The following is a 24,111-nucleotide window of genomic DNA, read 5'->3' on the forward strand; positions in this document are numbered from 1 at the left end:
ATTTTCCATCTGTAGCCCTGGCTAAGCGGCGCGATCGGGAGACTCAGGCTGTCCCACAGGTTGGCACGTGAGCTGAGGCAGACCTGAGATCCAGCTCTCCCAACTTTTTTTTTTTTTTTTTTTTTCTGGAAAATGAATGCCCTGAGCTTCGGAAGCATTCAAGGTTCAAATTCTTAGATCATCAGTCCTCACCTGGGGGACCTTCTGCAGCTTGGTTGCCGCCTTCTGTGTCCCCCGCGGCCGCCCGCAGGTACCGTGCGACATCGCTGTGGCCTCGCTCCTCAGCCAGGTCCACGGGCAGGCGGCCCCAGGCGTCGCGCACATCCAGCCGCGCTCCGGCCCGGTGCAGCGCCACCAGCGTGTCCAGGAAACCCTCCCGGGCGGCGTCGTGCACCGGTCGGGTGAGAGTGGCGGGGTCTGCGCGGTTGGGCTCGGCGCCGTGGAGCAGCAGCAGCTGGGCCACACGGGCGTTGCCCATCATCATGACCTGCCGGAGAGAGCAGAGTGGTCAGGGCGAGGATGGTGGCAGAACTGGTTGCCAGAAATCTTATCTGTGGAGTTGCCCCACCCCAAGCAGATGCCTGTACAAGCCACAGGTGTCTAATTACCCTTCATTTGCTTCCAGTTACCAACTCCCTTCTCCAGTTCTCCTATCCATCCTATTTTCTAGTACATATTGAATTCCATCATGTAGTCAAACTTTTGCGGAGCTTTAGCCACAGGCAGAACGCTGCCAGAGTCACAGGCAACAGCAAAAGGGGGAAGAACAAACCAGCTTTTACTACAGCCTAACTCGCTGTATTTCCTCCCTCATTTTGAGATGAAATTATGTTGGTCTGGAGATTTTGTTTAGTTCACTGCTGTATATCCAAGCCCAGAACATGGTAATTGTTAAAAAGAGAAAAAAAAATTAAAATATTCCTCAATTTTCAAGCTAATTAACTTATCACCTCAAATATTTGACTTTTTGTCAAATGAACATGTGACATTTACTCTCAGAGATATTGAAATGTTTAGTACTCAGTTATTAGCTATATTCACCACACTGTGCAATAGATCTTTAAAAAATATCAAATCTATTCCTCCTATCTAACTGAGGTGTTGTGCCCTTTGATTATCATCTCCCCATTCCCCCCACCCTTGGCCTCTGGTAAACATCATTCTGCACTTTGCTTTTATGAATAAAGATGTTTTGGATTCCACATATAAGAACAGGCAATATTTGTCTTTCTGTGTTTGGCTTATTTCACTTAACATAATGTTTTCCAATTCAAAAACTTTAATTTCTTTGTGTATAAAATGAGAAGGCTTATCTAGTTAGCCCTAAAATTCCTTCCTGTGGCAGGCTGAATAATGCCCCCTAAAGATGTCAACTTCCTAATTCCCAAAAGCTGTGAATATAATGACAAAACATACATTACAGGATATGATTAAATTTAGGGTCTTGAGGGAGATTATCCTGGATTTTTAAGGTGGGCCCAACATAATCACAAGTGTTCTTATACAAGGGTCATAGAGAGAAGAATGAAGAGTGGAAGCAGAGATCAGACAGAAGATACAGAGACCATGAGCCAAAAAATTTGATAGTCACTAGGAGCTGAAAAAGGCAAGAAAACAGCTTCTCCCTTAGAGTTTCCAAAAGGAAAAGAGCCCTGTGGACCCATTTTAGACTTCTGACCTTCAGAACTCTAAAATAATAATTTTGTGTTTGTATTAGCCATTAAATTTGTGATAATTTGTTACAACAGCTATAGGAAACTAAAACACTTCCCAAACTTATGATTTGAGAGTTCATTAAATGGGAGATGGTCACCTCTTTGGTTCCTAAATTACCTTTGAAACAAGGCCCTTCCCAAAGAGGAATTTTTAAAATGGTGCCTATAATCATAGCAATTTTACAATGTGAGTGCTGCGTCGTGAGTGGTGGTGGTGGTTGAGAATTCCTTTTAGGATAAGGTTATATCCTATATTCTTTTAGGATTTGGTTATATTAGCTCAGGGATATTGACATCATAAAGAGGAATTACTTATTTTTAGTTACATTCTGTATCAATTAAACACAAATTACTTAATTTGTCTAAATCAAGGAACCATAATAAATTGTATTACGGTTGAATCCTGCCCTCAGAAAGTGAAACTGACTTAGTTTTCAAAAACACAAGGAGAAAATACAAGCGAACCAAATTATACCTACAAAAAGAAAAAAAAATTGCAGTGTGCTGTTCTGTGTATCTAAGGAAGTCCTTCATCTTGGTCATAAAACTGGTCTTAAATGTTTTTCTTATATTTCATGGCATGAAAAAGCTGACAAGTAACCCACATATAAATATTTAAATCATGATAGCAATCCAAAGCAAAAAGAAAATGAATCAATTAAATGAAAGTTTTTAGGGTGCTTAAAACCATTTGATAAGAAATTAATTTGAATTTAGTACTTTAAAATTTTTTTTTATAAACTAAGGTTTCTACATTTAACATCAATTTGATTAGGGTTCTAAACCAAAAGCATACTCCCTTTAATCCATATTCTTCTCCCCCCATTAAAATAATTATCAAAACTAATTATCCACTTTTTCCTTTTTGTATTTAAACAATGAGTCTCTTCTAACACATTTTAGGACTCCTGGTGTCCAAGCTGCTGGCAAAATGTTAGAAATGCCAAAGTATGAATCACGAATGCATTACTTTTAAAGGACCCACAGTTATCTTGTGTAACCACCCAACCTCTCTAGTCTCAAAATTTCTTCACACTTCAGATCTCAAATAATCTCAAATTTTAAGTATTTTGGCTTTTTATATATGTATTTTAAAGTTTAAAAATTAAACCTGTGTAACATAGTTTCAGGAAGGAAGTCATTCGTGAAGTTTGTGAACTTCCAAGTAATTTTCCTTTGTCTTTTTATGCCATATGTATTTTCTTTTATATAAATTTTCTTTTTCAAAATTAGAATCACTGTCGCCACTGGGAATAAAACTAGGGTGGTGACTGCCAGGAAAAATTGTTTTTTAGTCTGAAATTTAGGAAGTTAGTGAAGGCAAACAAATAAAAAACCCACCGACACTCCTTTCCCCGCCCCTCACAAAACCGAAGTCTGAAGGAGAAATACACTTGTCAGCAATGAGGAATTGAAAACTCTATCCCAAGTAAGTTAAACTGTATCAAGTAAGTTAACAACAGCAAAAATATTAGGTATGCCCCCAAATAGTAACTAAATTCACAGCTTTATCTCAGGAGAGATCACACTAATGTTTTTCTTCATAAATGTTCATTTTTATTTCCTAAGTTCTTAGTTAAAATAAAAATAAACACAGTATGTAGTTGCTTCTGAATAATTTTAATTGATATTTATTCCAGCGTACCAGGCAGTAGATTTCCACTGAAATTCCTCCCACCAAGGAAGATAGTAAGCTCCATTCGGGGGTCTGTGAGTTAGAGGCTAAGCTGTCCCAACAAATCTTACATTTCCTTAAAACTCGCCTTTTATCCCAAACGTTCGTAAGTTTTATATCTGATCAAGAGCATACCTCGATCTAATACAAATATGCTCCCCCCGCCCCCCAGATCTCTGCAGCATCGAGTCTCCTCACTTCTGTGGCTTCCCGAGTCCCCAGGGCGTCGCCAGGAGGAGATCTGTGATTACAGACCCCTTCTGAAAACTCCCCGGGAAGTCTCCCCTTTTCCCAGAATCGAAGCGGCACCTGGTTCCCATGCAGCTGCAAACTTCGTCCTCTACAGTTGCCCGCCCGCCCCTTCTCCCCTTCTCGCGCGGCAGACCCTCTATCTACCTGAATCGGGGTCCGACCGTAACGGTTCGGCGCGTTGGGAGGCGCCCCCGCCTCCAGCAGCGCCCGCACCTCCTCGAACTGACCCCGGGCCGCGGCCGCGGCCAGCCAGTCGGCGGTGGGCTCCATGCTGCTCCCCGCGGCTCGCCGCTCGCGCTTTCCCCTCCCCGGCCGCGGTGGAGCGCTTGCAGCCCGCCCCACGCTCTCGTGACCAGCCCGCCCCTCCTCTTTCTTCCTCCCGGGCTGGCGGAAGAGGCCCCCAGACTCTGCCCCTCGACCCCTCCTGCGGGACCGCGGCGTCTTTCCATTGCAGGAGGGCGCTGTTCACGTGTTCTCCGAGAAAGTGCCATTCTCTCCAAACACGCTGCGAATGTGACACAGTGAAGTCGGCCCACTCGGGGCTCTCCTGGGGGCACCGGCCGGAAGCGGTCCTCGCCCAGAGCCGACCAAGCGGTGGGAGGAGGACACCCTGGGCTCCTCCCCACCTGCCCCCAACTCTGCGCCCGGGCTGCCCTCCTCACTGCTGCACCCCACCACCGGGTTCCCCGACCCCAGCAAAGGCGCACGTGGGTCTCCGAGGCGTTCATTGTGTTAAAGCGAAATTTCCCCTACGTTTCCTTCCTTCCCGGTACAACCTCCTGGCATTAGAAAGCCGCGCGAGGTTCCTAACTGCCAAATTTGAACCAGGGTGTTCGATGTCATAGGCAAAGTGTTGCTTCCTCTTTTAATCATAAGAAATTTCAAAGCTATCCCCTCCTGGTGGTAAGAGCCCCACGGAGGATCTTTATCGCCGGTACGACTGGGAAGCGTTCCTTTTTTCCGATGACACACTCTCACCCTCCCCTGCTCAACCCTAGTTTTCCAGCGCGACTTACTATGCCAGAGTCCTAGCACAAAGGATTCATTTTGGAGAGTTAGTCTGCGCGCCGGTCTGCTCCTTCCTCGCCCCGCCCCCTCCCACGTTTAAAACGGATGTCTGGAGCGAGGGTGTCTCGGGCATGTGCGCTACCTGGTATAAGGGCTGGCTAGGAAAAGATGAAGTCTTTTTAATATGGGTGGGGAAGAATTCTGCCTGTAAGCAGCCAAGAAAGTGGGGAGGGAATCATCGGAAGGACAGACTCTGTTCTTAACGAGTCATTATTCTTAGACCAGAAGAAGTGCTCAGTGTTCTAGAGGCAGAGTTGTACAGAGATTCAGAGACCAGGCTCACACGCTGTCCACGGTCTCCTCGCAACCCCCCACATTTCTCCTTCCTACTGGAAATATCTTGCGTTCTTCTTAGTTACAAAGGCGGGCGGTGGGTAAGGGTGGCCCCTGCCTTACAGGATGGTTGTGAGTTTAAATGAATTGATGTATATGTAAGCATTAAGAACAGTGCCATACATCCTAAAGTAATATCTGTTAGCTATTAAATTATCCATTTTGAGAATTCTCTTGCAATCTTTTTGTGAGACACAGAAATAAAATGCTTTCGATAGCATTATCACTATTATATAAAAAGAAAGACCAAGAAGTCCTTAACCACTGAAAGGATGATGGGCACCCTCTACCACCCTTACATATAATGAAACGTTAAACAAAACTAAAGGGTATGTAACAAGAAATGAAATACAACATAGTTCTACTATTTCCTGTGACCATTACTTTTTATGCTTTTATACACACACACACACACACACACACACACATATATATTACATTTTTAAATACTGGGTCGCTCAGACTTTGCTGATGCCTTAGGTGTATGTTTAATCTGCCTACTGGATAATCCAGCACTGTTTAGAAGTTATGTTTCAATCCCTGGCTGAATTATCTTGCGGACCCAGAATACCTTATTGTACTTTCAGTTGCAGTTCCATCATCAAAACATGCAATTTTAAAGTGATGCCAATGAAAACACCTTGGGGATGTTACATCTATTATACAAATCCACAAAACATCACTGTGCCATCTATATTTTCCTTCAGGCACCCCTCAATTATCTGGGTAGCAATGGTGTGGAAATTTCAAACTGTGGATAAAGAACATAAAATTCTTTTAATTTAGCTTAAGGTATTTTATGATGGGAAAGGGGGAAATAGTGGTTGTAATGATGAGAGGGAGGACACAGACATCTTTTGTAACATGTCTGGCTTTTAGACCAATATCAATATTAGTTTCCATCACTAAAATAATGGTTCATAATCTTGGGGATAAGGGTGGGGAGGTGGGAAGAGTAGGCTCATTATAGCAGCACAATTCACAATCGCAAAGATGTGGAAACAACCCAAATGCCCATCAATTCATGAATGGATTAGCAAAATGTGGTATATGTATACCATGAAATATTACTCAGCTATAAGAAATAATGGCGATATGGCATTTCTTTGGTTCTCCTGGAGAGAGTTGGAACCCATTCTATGAAGTGAAGTATCCCAAGAATGGAAAAATAACCACCACATGTACTCACCAGCAACTGGTTTCCCTGATCATCACCTAAGTGCACATTTGGGAATAACACCAATTGGGTATCAGAGAGAGGTGGGGGCTGGGGGGAAGGGATGGGTGTCTACCTACTTGATGAGTGCGAGGCGCACTGCCTGGGGAATGGACACACTTGAAGTTCTGATTGGGGGGGGGATGGGGGGAGGGGATGGATGCATACCTACATGATGAGTGCGATGTGCACTGTCTAGGGAATGGACACGCTTGAAGCTCAGACTCGGGGGGGGGGGATGGGGGGGCATGGGCAATATATATAACCTGAACTTTTGTACCCCCATAATGAGCTGAAATAAAAAAAAAAGAACCTGTTGAAAGCTACAGACCCTCTCCTCAAAAAAAAAGTATGTGATGATTTTTTTGTTAAAGGTGTGTTCACCATGCACACACATTTCTGAATAAAACTTTCAGGGAATTCAAGGATTGCTTTGAAATTCAATTATGGATTCCTACATCAAGAACTCTAGCTCACACTTGTTATCCTAGCGCTCTGGGAAGCCAAGCAAGACAGGAGTGAGCGCACGTCGAGCCCAGGAGTTTGAAATTTGAGGTTGCTGTCAGCTATGATCACTGCACTCTAGCTGGGGCGATAGAGTGAGACCCTGTCTAAAGAAAAACTAATCAATCAATAAACCAAAACCAAAAACTCTGAGCTTTTCTGCAATATTTTGGGCTATTGGGAGATAGAACTCTACAAAAATTATCTTTGGATGCATTATATACAGACATGGAAGCTGACTGCTTTGCAAATAACAAGAACAGAGAATAGGTTTTAGACATGCATATACTAGCTCAGGCATTTGCAGTAGAGCTCCAGAAGGATTATCGCATCTTCGGGTGGGGTCCGTTTGTTCTAGAAATTGGCTCCATTATCAATTATAAATCTTGTGTAAATCAATAGTTAATAATAGTGTGAAAACTTTCCCAGTTCTTTTAAAGAACCTACCACACTTCCACTTTACTTATACGTATCAGCTCGGATCTGGGGGGCAAAACCCCAGAAGAATTAAAATATAAAGCCCAGGATCCCGGGGCTCATTACGCCAACCTCAGATTTCCCATGTGTAAAATGGGATCATAATATATTTCATGGGTTTATAAAAATAAGATAATGCATGTCAAAAAGTTTTCTAAATTCTAAAGTTTGTTGGTTGCTGTTGTTATCATACCCATACTTACTTTTCCTCTTCCCTGAGAATGCCATGATCTTTTTTAGGTCTGTGCTGCCTTGGCAGTTTTGAAAATCTATACAGTTAAATTTAAACGTCTCAGTTCTGATCAGTCTTTAAAAAAAATATGGTACCACTTATTCATTCATTCAACAAGCTCAGAGGCTAAGGGTAGGCATGGGGTGAGGGTAGGTTAAAGGTAAGAGCTCTAGAGCCAGACCGCCTGGGTTTAGACCTGGGCTTTTCCACTTACTGGCTCTCTAGCTTTGAACAAAGTTACTTAATGTTTCTGGGCATCTATTTTCTCATTCGTATAATTGGGATAACAATAGTACTCACTTCAAACAGTTGTTTGGGGTTTCAATTATGAGGCATTGCATGTAATGCTTTTGGAAGAGCAAAAGGAAGGAGAAGATAACACAAGAAAATGAAAAGGGAACCAGAGAAATTCTAGTAGCTTAGCTGAAGCCTTCCTGGATGCTGAGAGCTGGTCCCAATCTTGAAGAAAGATGACAGTGTATAAAGATGGAAAAGAAGAAGAAAGATGGTCCAGGAAGAGGTGAGAACATGTGCAGATGCATAGAAGTTTACAAAAACTGGAAGTAATTCACTGGAACATCTGGAGAGAACCTGGAAAAATGAACTTCTAAAAGAAGAGGCTGAAAAAGAGCCTGTGAAGGACTGCTTAGAGAGCCAGAAGGAAAACCAGGAGTGAGCGGGATGGCAAGGAAGTGGGGACACCGTGTGTGAGCTATCCGTTCACAGCTTGGCTGTGATAGTTCAAGGACAACTATGGTGAAGCAAGGCAGATGGAAGGTGGAAGAGACCTGAGCACATATATACCTTGAAGGGAAAGTGCCAGGTGAAAAGAAGGGACAATTAGAAGAGAATAAATAAATAAATAAATAAAAGTTAAGCACACAGCAAGCTAGGGTATTTCTGAGAACCCAAAGTTCCTAAAAGGTCAGGAGGAAATGGAACTCAAAGAACAAGGGGTAGTCATATATTTGGACACAGGAGATACAGGTAGATTTGAGGAGGAAGAAAAGGTCAGAGCAAGGAGGAAGTTTAGGCATTTCCTTCCATGATTGTAGAGGCCAGCTTGCTTGCAGAGTGAGGATGAGCTGGTGGGTTAGGAAGTTTAAGAATGGTAAAAGTTCAGAACGGTAAGAATAGTAAAGGTTTCCTCTTGTAAGGAAAGATGATGGACCTGAGTAGGACTCAGAGAAGCCTTTTTTTTTTTTTTTTTTTTTTTTTTATCAGACTGGAGGGCCCAGCTGAGAGTGGAGATCACCACACTATAGGAACACCTGACTATTTTCTTTAAACTAAGGAGAAACTTGCAATGGTTCTATTACTTTAGAAACCCTACAAATCAAGTAATAATAATACTGATGTAGATATTAACACATCACCAGACAGAGACAAATATATTAATATTTGAGAAGGTAGTGTTCTGAAATTAGGTATTGCAGGATTGGCAAGGTATGATACCCGTGATCTGCAAGTATTTCATGTGATAAGCAAGATGATTTTGCTAGGAAAATAAAAGGAGTTGGAGCAATAGCTCTAGACTGGGACTGAGTGACGAAGTGACCCGATTTATCTAATGAGCTGGTTTTTTGACTGTAAAATCCTTTGTGACTATTTTTAGCTTCAATGTCCATAATTTAAAAAATGATCTATATCTTGTTCTATCCTTTATGCTTAATGAGATTATTACATCAAGTGAGATAGTACGCACATAGTAAAACAAAAGCTGTTTTAAAAGCATACACATATATTTATTTATAATTTTTAATTTGTTATTAAAAACAATTGTTTAAAATATATTTTGAGGTTAAAAATAAAATATACATAGAATATCTCTGGAAAGATACAGAAAAAGCTGTTAACTGTGGGGCAAGGACATGAAGAACTGGGATGGATATGAGACTTACTTTTCACGTTCTGTAATTTGTATTGTTTGAATTCTGTACTATGTGCATAGCCTTTCTAATGAATTAAATAAACATAACAAAATTAATAGACAAATGAGTTAACTATTTTTAGAATCATCATTCCTAACTTTATTGACAAAGAGTAACTAAGTACCTACTATATGTCAGGCACTTGGCTTAAAGGTGTGGATATTAAGAAAGAAGAGTTTCTTAATCAAGAGCATGTATTGGTAATAACCATCAAGATATTTGATTCTCTGGAGAAGGAAGGTAGTTTTGAACTGGGATGAGCTCTTGAGGGCAGCCTACATTAACAGTGTAGGGAAGGAAGACTGTGGTGATGTATTCTGATAACTGAGACTTCACATCTGTGTTACTAGGAAAAAGATGTATTTCCAAGTCTGGAAGGGATCCCATAATTAAAGAGAGTTCCTTAGGAAATAGCCTGTGAGAGCAAGATATACACCCTGTACTGGAGCTTCTAGACATAGCTATGTTAAGCCTGTCTAGATGAGTGGAAATAGCACAGAATCTAGGATAGGAAGCTGGGTGCAGTAGAGAATTATGTGAAGACAAAGGCAACAGAAGAATAATTACATGCACTCCCTTTAATTTAGAAAACCAATAATATAAGGAAATTAGGGTCTCAGGCCTACCACCTACTTTATTACCTTAAATAAGTGATACTTTTTCCTGGCTTCAATGTCCTCATCTACAAAGTAGGCATAATAACAGATGTGTAAGAAGAGATTGTTCAGCCCTCAAGCTGCTCCTGGATAAGAAATCTGAGAGTTCAATGTCTAAAGTGGATGGTGAAAGTATGGGTAAAAAGCATTTTGTTAGGTAAAAGACAACAAGGAAATTATGTATTTTCCACAAGGAGGAAAGGTAGCTTCATCATGAAGGGGAGACCTCTGAGAAACCAGAGCAGACCTTCAAGTAGGTTTGCTAAGAAAAGGCAATGTGTCCCAGAAACAGATGTCTAGAAGTTTCAAGATGGAAGATGTTTCTTTCTCCCTTTAACTATTCTCTATTTAAGTAAATTCAACATAGCACAATTATTGAGTATTTGCTGTAAGATACTCTTGTTAGGGATTTTGTGCTATTTGCACTCAGAATTATTGTAAAATTTCTTTTCATGCTCAAGCAAGATCTTAGCAAGGAGTACAAAACTCAAAATGCCTTCATTTATTATAGACTTAATGCATAATTATAGTTAAGTCACAATTTTTCAAGCTTGGTTTCCAAAATGTTAACTGGGTATAGAATCTGCAGTATCTATTATCATCTTTCCAAGAACAGTTTGAAGACAACTTAAAAGTATATTACTTATCATACAGAAGATATCTTTTCTAAATTGTGTGTAAAACAAATGTGATTTTAAATCTGCATAAGGAAAATACTATTAAAAATGTTTCTAGAATGGGGTCTTGTAAAATGAGGAATATTTGCAGCTCATGAAAACAATCAGTCCCTAACTTAACTATTTTGCAAATATACCTTTTGTATGTTGATAAATTTCTTATGGTGCATTACTTAAATCTATTTATAGCTATTTGGTCAGCTGGGGTAACTAAAAGATTAGCACAGTTCATGTGTATGTACATATAGATGCACATATATTATATGTATGGTGTGTATTTTGCAGAGCACAGATGTTGAGAATTAGCCTAATCCAGAGGAACAATATAAGTAATAAGGAATATAATTAGAGAAGACAGCAGACAGAGAGAAATAAAGATGATAAGAAATTCATTGAAAGTTGCCAAGAAAATCACAATGGCTATCATTTATTGAACCCAACTATTTGACAAGCATTAGGCAGTTTTACATATATCATTTCTAATTCCACAGCTGTCCTATGGGATACAGAGTATTATTAATAGCTTTTTTTCATAAAGGAAAAAAGAGTCTCAGAGTGCTTAATAATGCACAAGAAGATAAGAATACAAACTCAAGGTTCCCATTTCTGTTTGAGAGGTCCACATTCTCCCCACTATGATATCTTTTATCCTGTTGATTAATTTATACCGTACATGGTGGACAACTTGGTAATGCTTCCTTTCCTTTGAAGATGGTGCCTGCCATCAAGCAAGTTGTGAAACCTAGAACAAGGTGACTGGATCCCCACTTTTGGAAACCATGTGTTTCTGTGATTATTCTTTGGTAGTAATAGTGATAGAAATTGGGACCCCAAAGTCACTCAAAGTCTCCTCAAAGTCACGTAATCCAGTCCCTCATTTCTGAATGATTTTTTTCTCTGATTATAGCTCACACTCATATAAAAATAATTAAGGAATGAGCTACTTAAACAAAAAATTACCCTATGCAAAAGCAATAATTATTAACATTTTGAAATATTTCCTTCCTGTCTTTTTCTTTGCTCAGTCTTTATATTGTAAATATTACACAATTTTGAAATGAGCTTTTCTTCTGACCTATCATTAGAGCATTTTCCAAACTTCTCCAAAAACATGTCATAAACACTACTTTTAACAGCTGCAGCGTATTCCACTAAAAAAATTATCATTCACTTAATGATGCCTCTGTTGTCAGATATTTAAGGTGTTTTTAATTGCCACTAACATAGTAGTTTTTCAAAGAGTACAAGGTCTTGAAACATATTGCAACATTGCTTTTCAAAAAGCCACCCTTCTGATTTATACACAACCAAATGGAGGGGTGGTACATTGCCATGGTTACCCAGTTAATAAATGTTTGGGCAGATCTTGAACTCAGTTCCTCTTTCCGGTCTCTATTCTTTGTATGGCCACAGCTACTTACTTTGACTTGACGTGGGTGGTGGAAATGCCAATCATATCCTTAATCATAATTTTGGAGGTGGCATAAATGCAGTGTAGGATAATGGGTCAATCCTACTCTTTAGACTAACTGACCCCTCATTTTCCAGCTCTGCAGGCTTGAATAAATTATGGTAAACTTTCTGAGCCTCTGTTTCCTCCTCTTGCAAAGTAGGGAAAATGAAACTTAATTCATAACGTTATTATAAGGAATAAAGTAGAGTGGATATATAAAAATTCAGGTATACAGTAGGTGCTCAATAAATAGAACTTACTTTTTTATTTGAGAATACATATGACATTTACTATCATGTTATTCACTTAGACCATCACAGTCAATTTCCCATTGGGTATTTTTTGTTCATTACTGTGCATTCTGGCAGGTATCTGTGGTTTCAACAAGAAAATACCTTCTAAAAGGTGTAACTAATTCTGCCTTCTGTGAATTCTAACCCCCTGAAAACAGAGCTTCTTTGTAACAAAAGTTGCCTGTGGTATAACAAAAGATCTTCCACAAAAATCCTCACTAAATCATGGATCCCTGAGTTCAAAGTTTTCTCTTCATTCATTGCCACTCACTACCACCACTCCTTGGAGTGCATTTAAGTGGAAGGTAGAATGGGGAAACTATAGGCAAAGCTGAGGAATTGCAATGTTTACTTTCTCTAAATCTCTGTTCCCAACCTCTCTCTTTCCTCCTTGATGGGATAGATTTTCTCCTTTCAAATATGTGTTGGCTTTTTAATTGCTAACCATAAACATATATAATATCCCATTTCTGCCTATGCTGCTGATGCATGTAAGTGCTATTAGAATGCAGAGATACTGTTGAAACTTATGGAGGAATAATATTGTATTCAGTTTTCACTCTTGGGGGTGGAGTTTGAGTATTCATGGTTGATAGATGGATTTAACAATGATTTAGGATACTCTAATTTCAGGGGTACCATCTATATCGAAGCTTGCCTCATCAAATGGAGAATGGTTGTCCCCCACAATCCCCGCTATCCACCAAAACTGTCCTTTAAAAGTAGCCTTCTTTCTTGTGACACAATAATTTTACTGTTGTATTCAATTTTCTATGGCCTTTCCTGAACTTCTGAGAGTTCTGAAGCCAAACTCTCCTATAATATTAATATTATAAAAGATCATAAGAAAATTTTTTTGTGTTGGACAACCCTTCCTCAAATCACATTCTTTACCTGAAATGTGATTAAACTTCCCTCAAGGGAATCAGCTTCATGATGAATGTAATCAACCCTAATTAAATTAAAAAATGCTTCCTAATCATGTTTTAGCACATTTCATGTACAGATTTAAAATTTCTACTCATGTTTTTCCTTGAGTCTCTGGGTTGAGGATGTAGTTTTACCTTTTTTCTTTCTTATGGTTAAGGTTGTAACTTCCATACTTTATTTTTTAAAAAGACAATGATAACAGAATATGCTTTATGATAAGTCTGCACCAATTTTAAACCCCTAAGGCAATTTAGCTTTAGGGAAGTATAATATTTAGTGTATTTTGTCTCTTTGCTATCCCACTTCTAAATAACTTCTTCAAGGATGCATAGGAATAATTGAAGTTCATCTTCTAAGGTAGATATTTTGAAGGTTTCCAGGATGATGTTAATGTTTCTGCCCATCATTCCTTCCATTATACACACACACAAGAACACATACACACACACAATTTTTTATACTAAAAAACTTTTAGAAAACTGTTCTGGCCAAAACTAGTGATTCAGATATTCAGACTGTGACAACCATTCTGAAGGAATTAAAAAATCCTTTAGTGTTCCCTCCAGAAATTATTATTCTGAGGTATTGAATTTTTTGATAAATTGGAGACAGATTAATAACTTTTCTCTTTCAGTTTTCTAAAACTAGCTTGATTTCCTACCTTAGAAAACAGAGCATTGTTTAATATCTATTTAACGATACTAGAAGAGCTTAGAGTCACATCCTAAAGGCCATCATAGAAGAGCTTATGTAGAGGTGTGAATAAAAAGTATTCAAATTTATACTGATTTTATGTAACACCTTGGAGTGTACCAGGAATTTGAATAAATAAATATATTTTTTTCTGATATGCATATTCTTTAAAATGGGAGTTTGGGGATTTCTAGCTACTCAATAATTAAATGCTAATGAAGTAGGCATTTACTATAAAAGTAAACTAATGTACTTTCTTAAAGGCATAGTTTAATTAGGCACTTTAACAATAACTGACAAATATATGCTGTTTGGAAATTTACAATGAATCTTTACATATGCTATTTTATTTACTTCATATTACATGAAAACTGTAAGGTACTGTCTCAGGTTTACAGATGAGAAAATGCAAACACTTAGAGTTTTAAATATTTAGTCCCAATATCACAACAGCTAATAAGTAAAGGAAATGGAATCTGATCACAAGTCATGTGAATGCCAAGAAAATAATCTTTCTATTGCATGCTTCCAGTGGTTCTATGCTGGTTCCTATGCTGGTTTCCCATTTATTACTTTTAAATAGAAGTAGGAATAAGTCATTTATATTTATATTCACAGGGAGTTTTCAGTTAGTTTTATTATGGGCAAAAAGCAAATTTTTGAAAGGTGTTAACCTCCTTGTTTTATTATGAGATTCAATGACTTTTAGAGCCCCTAAGAACTTTAATTATTAATATATTGCCTTATTGTTCAGAACTTTTTCATTCACTCAATCAATAAATATTTACTGGGATATATGTGGCTGATGCTGTGTACAACAGAGGCCCCAAAGGGTTAAGCAACTTACAAAACAACAATTAACTAGAAAAGATGGAACTGAAACTATGTATATTTATATATTTATATCACTCAAAAGGCAACTAAATTCAACTGTACACAAATTACTAGTCAATGACTTTTGGCAGGCCATGAAACCTATTTGAGCCTCAGTCGATAGATCTATGAAATGAAAAAGTCAAATATCTAAAAAATAAGGATACTATGATAATTAAATGAGATCATTTAAATTGAAGTGTTTTATTATCGTTAAGCTATTCATAATTATTTTTCAGGGAAAAGAGAACTTAACCATTTGCTTTAGGAAGAAAGTTTCAATAAGCTTCTTTTAAAAATCAAATGTTACATGAAACGTATTCAACTTCAACTATTCAGCATGTAAACTACATGGAGTAAACTTCGAACTGTCCCATGTTGTATGGACATTTAACAATTAGATTTTTAATTAGAGGGAGATATTGTTCTGTAGATAGCTGCTGTTTCTTTAAATTGGGTGAGTTTTACAATTGCTGAGTCAGATGATCTGGCAGCCTGAGAGAATCAGAGCAAGAAAATGGTGGCACTCGAGAAAAGAAAGCAAAACATGAGCTTTTTCCTAATACATCAGCAAAGTTGTTGATGTAATATTAGACAAATTATAGATTAAAAGCAGAAAAATAATAGTTATAATTTGGAAGACATCATATTTTAGTGTTTCTTATAATTGTTAATCTTTAGTTTAAATTATTCATCTATATTTTCCTCCTTGTCACTGTGCTTTTACAGAGACACAAAGAACCGTCATTTTGTCCATAAGTGATTTATTCTGTTATGGCTACATTTTATTGCAATCTTGTCTTAATCTCAAATAAACACAATTTAAACCTGTGTTTTGCTTTTTTTCTCTTACATAATTTGAGGTTGTCATGTTTATTATGAGCCTGGTTTGGATAATAAAGTGAAATGAAAGAAACCCCTTATTACAACATAGATAGATAGAAATCCATTCATCCTGTGTAAATAGAGGTGAGTGTATACAGTGTTTTAAAAAGATAAGATACCATATTTATCTTATGTGGAAATTTTCTGTTTGGTGCTGAGAGCTTTGAAACACAAATCTATCCTGATATTTTTTCCCCCTAAATATGTTCTGATTGTAAAAATGTGGCATCTATGTGACAATCTTTTCCAATTCAGATGAAGGATCACATAAAAATAGAGTTTCCTTCATTTGGTATAATAGCTCCTCATTGATCACTCAGACTCTCCTTCCTGGCATCTAAAGGGTGATCAACTGACTCTAAAATTTAAAATCTTTAAAATTTTAAAAGCCCAGACCTCAATTTAAAAATAAGTAAGCAAAACTAAGGTTAAAAAAGCAATATTGGTCATATTTGTCAAATTGTGTCCCAATGGACCACTTGTAACAGAATCCCCTTCAAGTGTTTATTTAAAATGCAGATTTCTAGGACCCACAGCAAATCTGCTGAATCAGATTTTCTGGTGGTGAGCTCCAGAAATGTGTATTTTTAATGCAGCCCAGGTAATGATGCTGCTGATAACCTTTGCCATGTCTTTAATTTCTGGTTACTTGCATACTTCAATTAAGGAAGTAAAGGCATTTTGTTTACATTACTCTGTACAATTTTATTAGTTTCCAATTTGCTTAAGAGATCACATATCTTTGTTCACACAATTCTTCTAAAGAAACTCTCTCTTTAAAAAAAATTCCTACTGGCTTTGAAGCCATTTAAATAATTTATGAGATTTTGTCTTGAAAGTGAAGGAGAAAACTGAGAGCTAGCCAAAGAATTTAAAAATCTTTTGTGACAAAATGTATACATTTTCACGAACAAAGCCAATATGTTACTCATATAAAAAAATAAAAGTCAACTCACTCTTTTTAAAAGGACCTCTGATGCTTTGGAAATTTAAATCTTGTAGATGATGGTTTTAATTTTTCCCCCTTTTGTTCCTTCTTTCTGATTATATTGTTCTGCCAAAATGCAACCATCATATCAGGGCTCATGAAATAAATAAATGCACTGAGAGACTGACAAGCACTTCAGATTTTCTTCACTTCTCCCTTCTTTTAAAAAACAAATGCTATTGACGTTTACTAACTTAAACAATCATAAATACACATGAGTTTGCTGAATACACATTGAAAAACCGGGAATTAGGATATGGTGAATCTGTTGAGGTCCCAAATTGGTAGATATTTTCTGGGAAGGGCCAAAATCTTTAAAGGGACCCTTTTTCATCTAATGAACAAAGTCTTCATTTATTCCCAAAGTTTTCTCCACGGTTAGCTTACTGTCATGGAAATGGGTCTTGTTTTAATAGCTACTAACGTCTTCTTTATAATCACGATTTCATTTGAATGTTTTAACTGAGGAAGAAAATTTTCAAACATGAGGAAAGCTGCAACGTAAGAAGAAAACAGTTGAGAGACATCATCACTGGAAAAATAACTAGGGGCCATTCTCCATACCATCCTGCAAACCCCAGACAGAGAAACAGACAGAGGGGTAGGCCTTTTAGCACTCTCTGGTCTCCATCTGGCGTGGGAGGGAACCAAATAGCCCCCAAGTCTTGGAAGTGCACTTTCCCTCTAATTCCTCCGTGTGACCCTGACTCACTTCCCACCCACCCACTCAGTCACCCCCTCAGGAAAAGAGGCCTGGCCACCAGTATCAAGGTGGGTAGAAGACCTAGAGATGCCTCTGGGCATACCCTGCCTTCCGCCTCCCCCACCTCCGCCCTAGTCCACAAGGCCCACTCAGACTCTACCTGCTCCCACCCCTTCCCCGCCCGGTGAATCCCCAATCCCTTTCCTCTTCTAATCCGGGATCTGCAGTTATGGCAAAGCAACCACGCTCTTTCCCCCAGCAGAAATACCCCTGCGGAAATAATGCGGAGGGCGAGGAGCAAAGGAGGCTGAAAATACAAGGGGTTAATGTTCCGGGTGGAGTGATAAGTGGGCCAAACGTCTAAATTCTGGCCAGAAGGTCCTGCCCTTGCTGCCAATTAGATCTCACGCATTGCACCGCGCGTCTCTAGGAATTGAGGGGGGAGGTTAGGGGTTGGGGTGGGGGCCAGGGGGGTGTCCGGGGGTGAGGTCCGAGCAGCGGGGTCTCACCTCCTACCCTCCGGCTCTCTTTGGGGTCCTGGCAGTCAGCCCCCAGCATCTCCAGCCCAGCCGGGGCGGTAGGCGAGCCCCAGCTAGAAGTCCCCCAGCTAGACGTTCCCCAGAGAGGGCAAGTTGTGCTTAAAGGGATGGGGTGAAGGTGGGTGCGGGGAGAAGGGATCTCAAGGAGGGCGCAGGTTCTGTGACCAGAGGCCTAACACCATGGAGCCTTGGCAGCAGGTACAGCTGTGGCTTTAATGTTTATTTAAAAACCGAACTTCGTGGTGAACAAGCACAGCATCCTTGCGTTAGAATCTGAAGTCACAGACCTTAAAGTCACTTTCTTCTGTATGGTATTTACACAACTCGGTTGCCTCGCCTTTCCTCCTCCCTACCCATCTAAGGCTAAGGAAGTTCTTAGTTTATCTGCAATGTGCGGTTGGTACAGTGCCGAAGGCTTTGAAAATAATACATATTTTACTAGAGATGGTCATAGCATTTTGGAAAACGACGAAAATTAATATCACCAATCCTCCCCAACCCCCGTCATCTTGAGGAAACCATTGTAAATATTTTGGTACATAAAGAATGTGTGTGTGTGTGTATGTGTGTGTGACGTAGAAAGGAAAGAGTAAGAATTGTACACTGTTTTGAATCTTGCTTTTTAAAAAATCATCTAACTTTATGATGTAATCATTTTACACTCTATTAAATATTCTTCAAAAAAATGATCGTCTAATATTCCAGTGTATAGTTATACCATAATTTAACACTTAATTGCTAGTTTTAGGCAGTTTTAAATTTCTTGCTATTTATCCATATTTATTAATCTTTGTCAGAATCTTTCTTTCCTTAGGATGATGTCTAGATAAAGAATAGCTGAATTAAAATGTATGGACATTTTTAATGTTTTTGATACATAATACAAAATTGTTTTTCTTGCTGGTGAGGCATTTAAAATGTGCATTAATCTCATTAGGCAATAAATAGAGGCAATATTAGTTATTAGGTATGTGAGAATCAGAATTCAGAGAATTATTTAAAAAAATTCATATTCAATATTATAATGTTATATTTAGAAAATAAAATAGTCCCCTTACTTTCGTAATTTACACTGCAGAAATAAAGCACTACAAAAACGTTTCATTAGGTTGGGTTTTGCAGCAGACAGAGGGTCTAGGGTGTTTTCATCCTATAAGTTTCAGTTTTAGTTTGGCCTACCTAGGGTGTTTTAGTGGGGGGGGGGAAGTGAGATTTTTTTGTATTTCTCAAAAAGTACTAAAGATTTTAAAAGTATAGAAACACTGGGCCCAATGTTGAGCCTTCCTACAAGAACGTATTTTTGAGATGATTTGTATGACTTTACTAACAACTCTACCTTGGTAATTACTAGTGATGAACTAACATGTAATAGTATATCTGTAAAACATGGACATAAACAGCAATAGGCTATGTTACTGCTACCTTAGGATGACAATGGACTTTTTAAAATTCAAGAGTCCTAAAAGAAGTAAAATTAATATTAAGCCTTGATTTCTGAAAGGGTTATTGCTTATTTAGAACACAATATACAGAGCATGAACTATTCATTTATAGAACACAATACAAACTGGGGATGGCGTACACATTGGGAGTAACGGTTTATACTAACTGCACAGTGCTTACCTTGAGAAGTCTCTGTGCTGTTAAAGAAAAAAAAACCCTGCACATTCCCAGTTAGCTATAAACAAATGAATATTTAACTTCATAATAAAAAATATAACTATTTTGTAAACACAGCAAGGTAGAAGTAAAATATTAAATAATACAATTCATCAGGTATGTATGGCTAAGAAACTAGTAATGAGTAATTTTATTATACACATTTCCAGTCATATAAAAAATCATAATAAACATAATTGCAGAAATATTTTTAAAAAGCTAAAGTAATAACATCTTACTTATTTACATTAATATTAAATAATTAATTCAAGTAATTTTTCAACACTTATGCCTCTCAAGGAATTAATTAGTTCCCACATAATTAGCATCTATATATTCCTAAATCAATATAAGCATAGGCATAATATATACAAATGTGAAATATATAATTACATATCATTTATAATTAACACCTCCAGATGTTTATAGTATGTGTATAATTTCACATATGAAATTGGAAAATTGCTTATATTGCTTATATTTTCAAGATATATATTCTATTCTTTCTAAGCCATGTGTTCTGTCTTCAGGTACTTCCTGAAAATTGGGCTTTTCATGTAGTGAATGCACGTTTAAGTAACTTTACACTTAAATTCTGAAAATTGATTTATACCTAAATAACAAGAAATGGTTACTTTCAATGAACCTATCATTTTAATATTTTTAACATTTTATACAACAAATAAGCTATAAAATGAATATTTCTCTAACTTAAAGTAATCACAATGTTATGTTTTATATTCCTAAAATGTAAAATACATAATTATAGAATTTACATACATTGGCATTTTCTGTTTTGTTACTGTAGATTTCCAGAAGCAACTTCACAATTTAAATAAAATAATTTTATATAGAGTAATATTAATTATGGTAGTAAAAAACTATTTTTATATTGAGATTAATATTAACACCATATTCAAACACATGTATCACAGTGTCTAAACCGTTTGCTGTTACAGATAAACCACCATTTTAAAAAAGCAGCTTTTTGTTAAAGTAGTAAAATAAACTAAAATCAAATCCTGCAACAGGCCATGAAATCCTTTACAAGCTTCTTTGACTCTTTAAAAAGTCAACTTCATAATATGAAAATAAAAGACAAAGTGTGCATTTATCCTATAGATTGTAAATTTTTTGCTAATAGAAATCGAGGCACCAAATTAGACACTGTTGGCTTTAACAGGTTTTACATTTCCATGTAAGAAAGACACTTAACTTTGCAATTAAAAAAAATAATTTCCCCTCTGCCGGCCTTTGCTTCTTGAAGCTATATATTTCCCTGGGAAGTGATGCCACAAGGAAGGTCACACAAATGAAGCCTCATTAAATTACTTTTAGACTTACTATCCAAGTTCTCACTAGCATTCTGCATATTGTAGCTAAATATATTGTTTCAATTTTTCTGGCTGTAGTAAATTACACCAACTGTGTAAAGATTTATCTGATGTGAGGACAAAATTACCTCAAATTCTGTTTTTCAAGAAGTAGGCCTCATTTTTAAATTGTGTTAACTACAGTCTGACATGATTAAAATATGATCAGTTGTGATTCCTCAGGGTCATCACTGCAGTTCCATCATCTGCTAAACATATGAGCATTGTCCTGAGCAGTTTCAATCACTCAGCCCCTCACAAAGAAAGCCCATCTCCCTGTGGGCTGTAAATGCCCAAGAAGCAAGTGTTTGCTTCTCGTGGCAGTTACCAATCCTTTGATCACTGTTAGTATTTCAGGAAGTCAAACTACGTTCGTACCCCTACTCTAGCGTGTCCTCTTGAAAGGTGAGAGGGGTGACCGGGCCGGGAGGCTGGGGAGAAAAAAAGGCGGCCTCTAGAAAACTAAGACCATTAGCAATAATTCCCCCCAGGGCAGAAATACACCTTACTTACGGGGTCTGTGTGTGTGTGTGTGTGTGTGTGCGCGCGTGTTTGCAGTCTACTGAAGCCCACCCAGGAAATTCAAGAGTCACTCACTTCTAATGACTTGTAAGGTGGATATAGAAGCTCTTCGTTCACTTCAGAGTTTCGCAGGATCGAGGAGGTGTGTAAAGAGGGCTCCAGGCTCAACGCATTGGGAGAACCGCATGCCTAACTAACTGAAACCCGAAGGGGGAAAGAGCCTCCATCACCCGTAACCACCTCCTCCTCGCCTAGTCCAGAGATGATTTATCTGGGTATGAAATCACGCCAAACAATACCATCCAAGCGCCGATTGCGCCCGGGACTTTTCGAGGGCCTTTCTTACCTGGTCTAGGATGCGGCTGCTGCCCTCTGCGCTGGCTCCTCAATAGCATCAGCACGAGGGCCGCAGCGGCCCGCACACCAGGCGCTGCCCACTCACCCGCGGGCCGCGAGATGTGCACCACGAAAGCCCTCACTCGCGGCGGGCCGTACGTGCGCCGGATCCTGACGGTCACCAAGAACCTGCGCACCATGCTCTTGCAGCCACCACCGCCGAGCTCCGCAGCCTCTGCGCCGCCCTTTGGCACTAGAGGTAAGCAGCGCCGCCCTGCCCCCCCGATTGCAGACTGGGACCCACGCGCCGCCCCCTGCCCATCTCCGCCCCGCAGGCGCGCGCACCCGCGTCCCCTGCGCGCGCACGCCCCCTACCCCCACCCCGACCTCCCAAGATCTCGAAACCATTCTGTGCCCTGCCCGCGCCGGAAAGGCAGTCTGAGGCGCCCGAAGAGAGGCGCGCGCGCGGGCGGCCCGCGGCCCGCGTTCCTCTCCCTCCCGCCTACAGCCACTTTCCCGCCCTATCGCGCCCCCCCTCCGCCCCACCACCTTCCCACCATCAGCGCCGGCGCCCCATGCGGTGACAGCCCCAGCGCCTGACGCGGGAACGCATCTCCAGGCAGCCCGCCCCCTCGCTACATCCGTCACCTGACACGGCCCTACCAGGAACCGCCGCGCTCCCCTCTTCGAAAGTCTATTTCTCCAGAATGGATTTATTTAAAAGAGAGAAAAAAAAAGAAGAAAGAAAAGCAAGGTCATCTCATTGCTCTATCCGCCAATCAGGAGGCTGAATGTCAGTTTTGAACGAAAAGGCCGCTCCGCTCTGCTTCTAGATTTGGGAAACAAACAAAATTAAACAAAACCGCTGCACGCAGCCGACGCGACATCTGGACACTGCGTGGCGCTGGCGCCGTTGGAGCTGCGGGCCGGGCGCCGGACCAGGTAGGCGGAGCCGAACCCGGGGGTCCCAGCTGACTCTCCGCGCTCCTTCCCCTCCCCGCTCCCCACGCCGCCGGACGCCGTAGTCCGCTTCATCTAGGCCATTTTTATTTTCGGTTTGAACCTTCGCCGCACAGCCGAGCATCAGAGCTCTTCTTCCTCTTTCTTCCTCCCGCGGCGCTCCCCTCCCCCAGGGCTGCTCCCCGCCTCTCCCGGTCTCCCGGCGTTAGCGGGTTCTCGCGCCGGCGGTGGTCCGCGGCCGCCTGCCCTCGGTCCCCGCGCCCCGACACCCGGCGCTGTCGCTGCCTGAGACTCCGCGTGTTCTCTCCCCCACCGCCTCCCTCCTTCTTCCCCTTCTTTTCGTCCACATCACTGAGCCTTTCTTTCTGGGCACCCTGCCTGCCTTCTCTCCAGCTCGGAGACAGTAAAAGCGGTCCTGTCTCAGAACAGGACAAGCGGGGGAAGGAAGAGAAGGACCCGAAAGGAGGGGCGAGTCGAAGACACGGAGGCGGCCGGAGCACACAGAGACGCCGGGTCCAGGAGCACAGGCTGGCGAGTCTCGGCTCTCCGCCGGGAGCTCGGACGCGGGCTTGCCGGTACTCCGACAGCGAAAAGTCGAGCCCGGGACGCCACTTTCGGGCCAGCCGCGCTGACCGGCTGCCCGACCTCTGGAGTGCGCGGTCTGTCTGGATCTGTCCAGAGCCTCGCGGACTGGAGCCGCGGCCTGAGCGGCGGGGCGCGTGCAAGAGGATGTGGGACTAGGCCCAGCTCTCGGAGCCTGGAAATGTGGCCCGCTTCTCAGCGGCTTCTCGCTCAGGTGCTGGGCTTGGTGGCCTAGCTGAAGAAGTGGAACCTCGGCGTGAGCCGGCAGGGCCTGACAGATGGGACGCCTAGCCCTCCTTCCACTTTACGCAGGAGGAAGGTGAGGCCTGGGTTGGCCAAGCTCCGGTGCTGTGACTGAGGAGCCGCAAGGCTGCTTCTCCTTCACCATCCCCCACCCCGTCACGTGACGTTGCTGCCGAACCTCTGTCCAAATCCAAGACTGAACAAGGGCTGGTTGGATGAGGTGAGATTTAGTTATGACTCTTAAGTAGCCACTCTAAGTATCTGTATCTTCACAGATGCACTTCTCCGGTAGGATTCGCTCAGAATTTACTGAACACCCGTGCTGTGTGCAGGGGCCATTTGC

General features: G+C 40.5%; 1 protein-coding gene across 1 annotated transcript; it reads right to left on the bottom strand.

Moving 5' to 3' along the window:
- Positions 1-209: 209 nt before the first annotated feature.
- Positions 210-22,305, bottom strand: LOC138387322 (tumor suppressor ARF-like). The gene is given in 3 exon segments (XM_069474264.1): positions 210-487; positions 21,994-22,254; positions 22,257-22,305. Coding segments are annotated over 3 exon segments (516 nt in total). The 3' UTR covers positions 210-281.
- Between the last annotated feature and the right edge of the window lie 1,806 nt (positions 22,306-24,111).

Source organism: Eulemur rufifrons, chromosome 7 (assembly GCF_041146395.1).
Source record: "Eulemur rufifrons isolate Redbay chromosome 7, OSU_ERuf_1, whole genome shotgun sequence".
Classification (NCBI taxonomy): domain Eukaryota; kingdom Metazoa; phylum Chordata; class Mammalia; order Primates; family Lemuridae; genus Eulemur; species Eulemur rufifrons.